Genomic DNA, 5,443 nt, shown 5'->3' on the forward strand with positions numbered 1-5,443 from the left:
CACTTCAAGTGGTAATTATAATGGTTAGTAAATACTGATAAGACTATATATCTCATATATCTATATTAATTTAACCAAATATAATTAGACATTTGTATGTGTAAACAGGCATCATACACTTTTAATTTTATGTATATTAATTTTTAATATGACTATCATAACATCACTTCATACTACCTATACATACATTCTAATTACCTCTAGTACGTAGATTATATTTCATTGTATAGTTTATTGAAAACATCATAGAAAAATACGTGAGTTATAAATACTAATAAAACTTCAGCACGACCGTCTATTGACGGTTACGATTAAATTGCTTTACATTATTTCTTAATAATATGCACGGCGAATCGCTATTGGAATACGTGTTGATAAACTATCGATGGGTGTTCGTGGTTTTCTTTCTTTTACCGTGTACCGTATTGGGTAAGATATGGTCGGTATTCGAAAAAAGTTCGTGGTCACGTCATTCCGGACTAGAACACGAGAAAAAGCTTAGCAACATTCAACGCCAGGTGAGTATCTGATGTAAAATCACCACCATGTGCACGTACCTATATAATATATATTATTGATATGGTATCTGTTGCGATTGTACCGACCGTTTTGTTTTTCAGATCCGACATAGAAATAAACATGCTCCCGATCAAGTAATGTGTACGGCTAGACCAAGTTGGAGAAGTATGACTATAGCTGACATGGTTTACAAAAAATATATGTTCAATGTAAACGTTCATCTGGACGGAATCATTTCGATCGACGCTAAGACTCGAGTAAGCGACCGTATGCCTCGTAACCTAGATAATAATATTGCCCACGGAGTAATACATAATAATATAAAATTCAATTTACCTAAAGTGTCTATTTATTGATGTGACCTAAAGTGTCATGATTTTTTTTTCTTACAACTATTATTGCATAATAATGTCCATTAGATAGTCAGAGTAGAGCCGGGTATTACCATGGGGCGATTGATTCCGATTTTGATTGAATCTGGTTGGACGTTGCCCGTGGCCTTAGATATGGAAGATCTAACCATCGGTAAATAGTTGTAGCAATTAGTGATTAAATATTGTTTTATTTTGTAAATAATAATTCACAACTGATTTAAATATTTAGGCGGTCTCGTTATGGGAATTGGATTGGAATCGTCATCACACAAATTCGGATTATTTCACGAATCATGTATACGTTATGAACTCATTACGGCCAACGGCGATTTAATTATATGTTCAAAGGTTCAATTATTATTCATATTTTAGTAAATGTTCATTTTTTTTTCATACAAAAATAAACAATTATTTATTTAATGTACTTTAATTGATGATTATGCACAGTCAGTGAATACAGACATTTTCGAATCCGTACCATATTCGTATGGAACTTTGGGATTTTTAACAGCGGTTGATATTCGGATAATACCAGCGAAAAAGTACGTCCATCTAATTAAAAATGTTACTATTATTAAATTATAAAACCGTTTTTAAAATATTTAGGTATGTAAAACTCAAGTACCGTCCAATTCGTACTTTAGAAAAAATGGAGTCTAAACTAATAGTGGAAACTAGTGATTTAGAACATAATGATTTTGTTGAACTATTAATATACAACAAAGACGAAGGAGTTTTGATGACTGGGAAAATGACAGATGGCCACAGAGACACTGAAGTAACAGTTAAAAAATGTATTGTTTATAATTATTACTATTTGGAAAAGTGTATTTTACTTATTTCACTTAGAAAAATGTGAACAGAATTGGTCGATTTTATAAACCATGGTTTTTTAAACACGTTAAATCATTTCTAATGACATGGCAAATTGGCGAGGAATACATTCCACTAAAAGATTATTATTTTAGACATAATAAATCATTATTTTGGGAAATTCAAGTACCTAAAAATTATAAAACTATTAATTGTGTTTTTAATTAATGCATACACTGTATATGTTTAGGATATAATACCTTTCGGAAATCACCCAGTTTTTCGTTATCTACTAGGATGGTTGATGCCAGCAAAAGTGGCTTTATTAAAATTGACACAAACAGATACAATCAAGCAGTTGTATGATAAACATCATTTCATAGATGACTTCATACTACCGATTGAATGTTTGAAAAAATCAGTTCAAAAATTTCATACGACTCTCAATGTAATTTACAATATTTGATAATAATTATTACCACTTGAATCAATACACTGTGTAAATCGTGATAATTTAATTTTAGATTTATCCAATTTGGGTGTGCCCAGCGGTTTTGCGTCCGGGAAAAGGTCTTATGCATTCACACACACCAGTAGACAATATGTTCGTCGATATTGGTTTATACGGTGAACCTAAAGTCTCTAAGTATAACTCGACTGTTCTAAGAGATTTAGAAATATTCGTACTTAAATTGAAAGGGTAAGACATAAAATATATGTATATATTTTAAAATAAAATTTTTTTTTTTAGAAATATTTAATAGGTACTGTTGCAAACAAACACAATTTTATTTGAAATTATTTTTTCAATTTTTTGTAGATTTAAGATGATGTACGTTGGTACATATTTAAACATAGATGAGTTTAAGACAATGTTTGATCATCGATTGTATGACCGAATAAGACAACATCTTGGGTGTAAATCGAAATTTCCAGAAGTGTACGACAAAGTAAACAGGAAAGCTAGAGTATAATACATTTTTAAGTTATAATAAATAAAAACTGATTAATAAGATCATGTACCTACACATAAAATATTATTATATTTTAACTACTCACATTTTATGAAAAAACCGTGTTTTTATAATTATTAACATATTATGATTAATTATTTTTTAATTTAATTTTAATATTTACATATTTTAGAATGTATAATAGTTGTTTTTCAAGAATTATGATTAAAAAGTAAAAAGTAAGCTGATTGGTTACTGACCGTAATTCAAATTAAGGTACCATCAGATATTGTCTGTAGTGTTTATAAATATGAAAAAACAAATTTACCAACATTATTTCCGCCAACGATTTAAAATAACAGTATATTGCAGTGAATATTTTTAACAGTAAAATTTCCGTTGAAATGCTTACTCGCAAAATATATGTAGATACCTATTATTTTTGTTTCACAAATGTTAGTTTACAGATAATTTTAAATCCAATGTTGTACGATTCTATTATAAATTTATACGTGCTGTTTATATAACTATATTGTATAGTATAAAATATTAAATAATTGCAGATTTAATGACACTGAATTCGTAACAAGTTGAGATTAAATGGTTATACTTTTTAAACTTAATATATTTTATTTTTGTTTATCAAATACCACAAGATCTTGGCGTTGAGTTGATATAATAATAATATTACGATAAAACAAACAATTCTATAACATACAAGTTAAATTTTTAATAATAGGTACTTTTTCTTGTATATAATATAAAATAGAGTTAATCCGAAATAACAGAGCACTTGAAACACGGTGTCGAATACGAATGCCGAGCCGTTTCAAGACATTATTTTTTATTTGATGCTTTGCGCCGTTCTGTTCACCTACGTATAAGTTCGACACAATTCTTATGACAATGTTTCGAGCACAGTGTTGTTTCAAGCTGATTCCATATAATATTATATTATTTTTACTTTGAACTTTAGTTACGTGACGTTTTTGGAAAAAAAAGATGTTTATCGTTTAATTTTTTATTTTAATCATAATATATTAAATTTGTGACTACATATTTTGAAGCGTAATATATTTTTGAGAAATTATTATGTACATCAATCGATTTTTGAACAAAGAATGTATTTTGAGTTTAGAAAAGGAGCTAGACTAGTGAATAAATATTTAGCAGGGTATTAATTTAAATACTCATTTAAAATTCAACTTCTACCTATGAGTTGAAATTCTGAAAAAAAATATTCCACTTTCAAACAGGAAATTTAAAATAAAAACGAAAACTTATATATTGTAAATATACATTTTAAAAATGTTGTTTTTAATGAATACAAGTTTAACATTTTGATATTTTAATGTTAAAACGAGCTATAAAAATTGTACATTTTTTAAAATTTTAAAATGTTTATAATTCGCTTCAAAATTAAAATATATATATAAAAAAAAGAATCTTGCGGGAAGGATACATAAATTATATTATTTCTTTAAAATTTTATAATATATAAATTCACTATATTATTAAAAATAATACATTAACACAGTAAAATGGATTATTTTGAAGGTAAGACTGGTTATGTCAATACAGAGATGGCACATGTGAAGCGACATCCTCTCAAAACTTATAAAGCTAAATAAATATTTTATACTTTTTTTAATACGAAATTTAAAGCTATAAGTATGCAAAGACTGAGTTTATAGTTTTATTCCTCAAATTTCTCCCCCGTTTGCCTATAAAAATCATTTAAAGTAATACCATTTCACTTGATGCCATACACATATAGTCCACGCGCCACTAACGAACAGATCGGAATATTTATCACGCGACGCGTGTAATACGATACCCGCCGTACCATAATATAAAACGCAAATGGAACGGGTTGTACTACCGCCGACAACGACTGACGACGATTTAAGATGACGTTTCGGTGTAATAACGATAATAATACGACATATTTGGACGGCATTGGTGCAAAAGGCGTCTTCATATCTTTCTTCTTATTTTTATCGTTGATTTTCATTAAGTTTATATGCTCAGCTTGCACATAAAATCTTAAGAAAAAAAAATAAGCGGTCGTATACGATTGTCTTAGCGTTGTTATTTTTTACCCTGAAATTTAAAATTTTTAAATGCGTTTTAAGAGAAAAACCAAACGGGTATAATTACTTTTTGCTGTTATGTAGGGCGTGTGCTTTTTCATTAATTCGTCCATCTGTCCGGCGCAATATTCAAAACAGCAGTACACATAATATTTGCTTTTACATGCTTCAGTTGAAATTCGTGAAATTTAGTGTTTGTTTCTTATTATTCGAAGCAGTAAAAACGCGGCATCGCGATGCAGAGATATGTATTGATGCAAAAGGGATTAATATTGTAAGTAAAGCAGCTTTTAAAATAAAAGGATCTCTTCCTGCTGTCTTAATCAAAATGCTGGGAGTTCTCTTATTTACGCATATAAAACTGTTTTAAGTATATAAAAACTGTTCTTATTTTTCAATTAGTTTTCTTTTACCTTATAGCAATATCGTTATATTTCAAAGAAATTTAAAATGATAAATTATTTATCTAATTGTGTATTATTTTATTTGGGAACACAAAAAAATCACGCTTCTCACAAATAATGTCATTATAATTGAGTATATTATGTGAATTTATTATATGGCCTTTAACTTGACAACCAGGAAAGCGCTGTGATTCTTAGTACCTGTTATTTTTATAAAGTAGCCGACAAATTCTTATTATTGCGGCATATTTGTAATCTGAAAATGTTTGTATTATTTTTATCGAAAT

At 28.4% G+C, this 5,443-nt stretch overlaps 1 protein-coding gene across 1 annotated transcript; it reads left to right on the plus strand.

The window, feature by feature from the left end:
- The first annotated feature begins 341 nt into the window (after positions 1–341).
- LOC113553420 (delta(24)-sterol reductase-like) lies at positions 342–3,282 on the plus strand. The gene is made up of 10 exons (XM_026956743.1): positions 342–518; positions 621–776; positions 939–1,044; positions 1,123–1,241; positions 1,341–1,435; positions 1,500–1,671; positions 1,743–1,892; positions 1,957–2,154; positions 2,231–2,406; positions 2,527–3,282. Exons 1-10 carry the CDS (start codon positions 342–344, stop codon positions 2,678–2,680), a joined length of 1,503 nt encoding a protein of 500 aa, XP_026812544.1. The 3' UTR covers positions 2,681–3,282.
- Positions 3,283–5,443: the final 2,161 nt, after the last annotated feature.

Source organism: Rhopalosiphum maidis, chromosome 2 (assembly GCF_003676215.2).
Source record: "Rhopalosiphum maidis isolate BTI-1 chromosome 2, ASM367621v3, whole genome shotgun sequence".
In the NCBI taxonomy this organism is placed as follows: Eukaryota; Metazoa; Arthropoda; class Insecta; order Hemiptera; family Aphididae; genus Rhopalosiphum; species Rhopalosiphum maidis.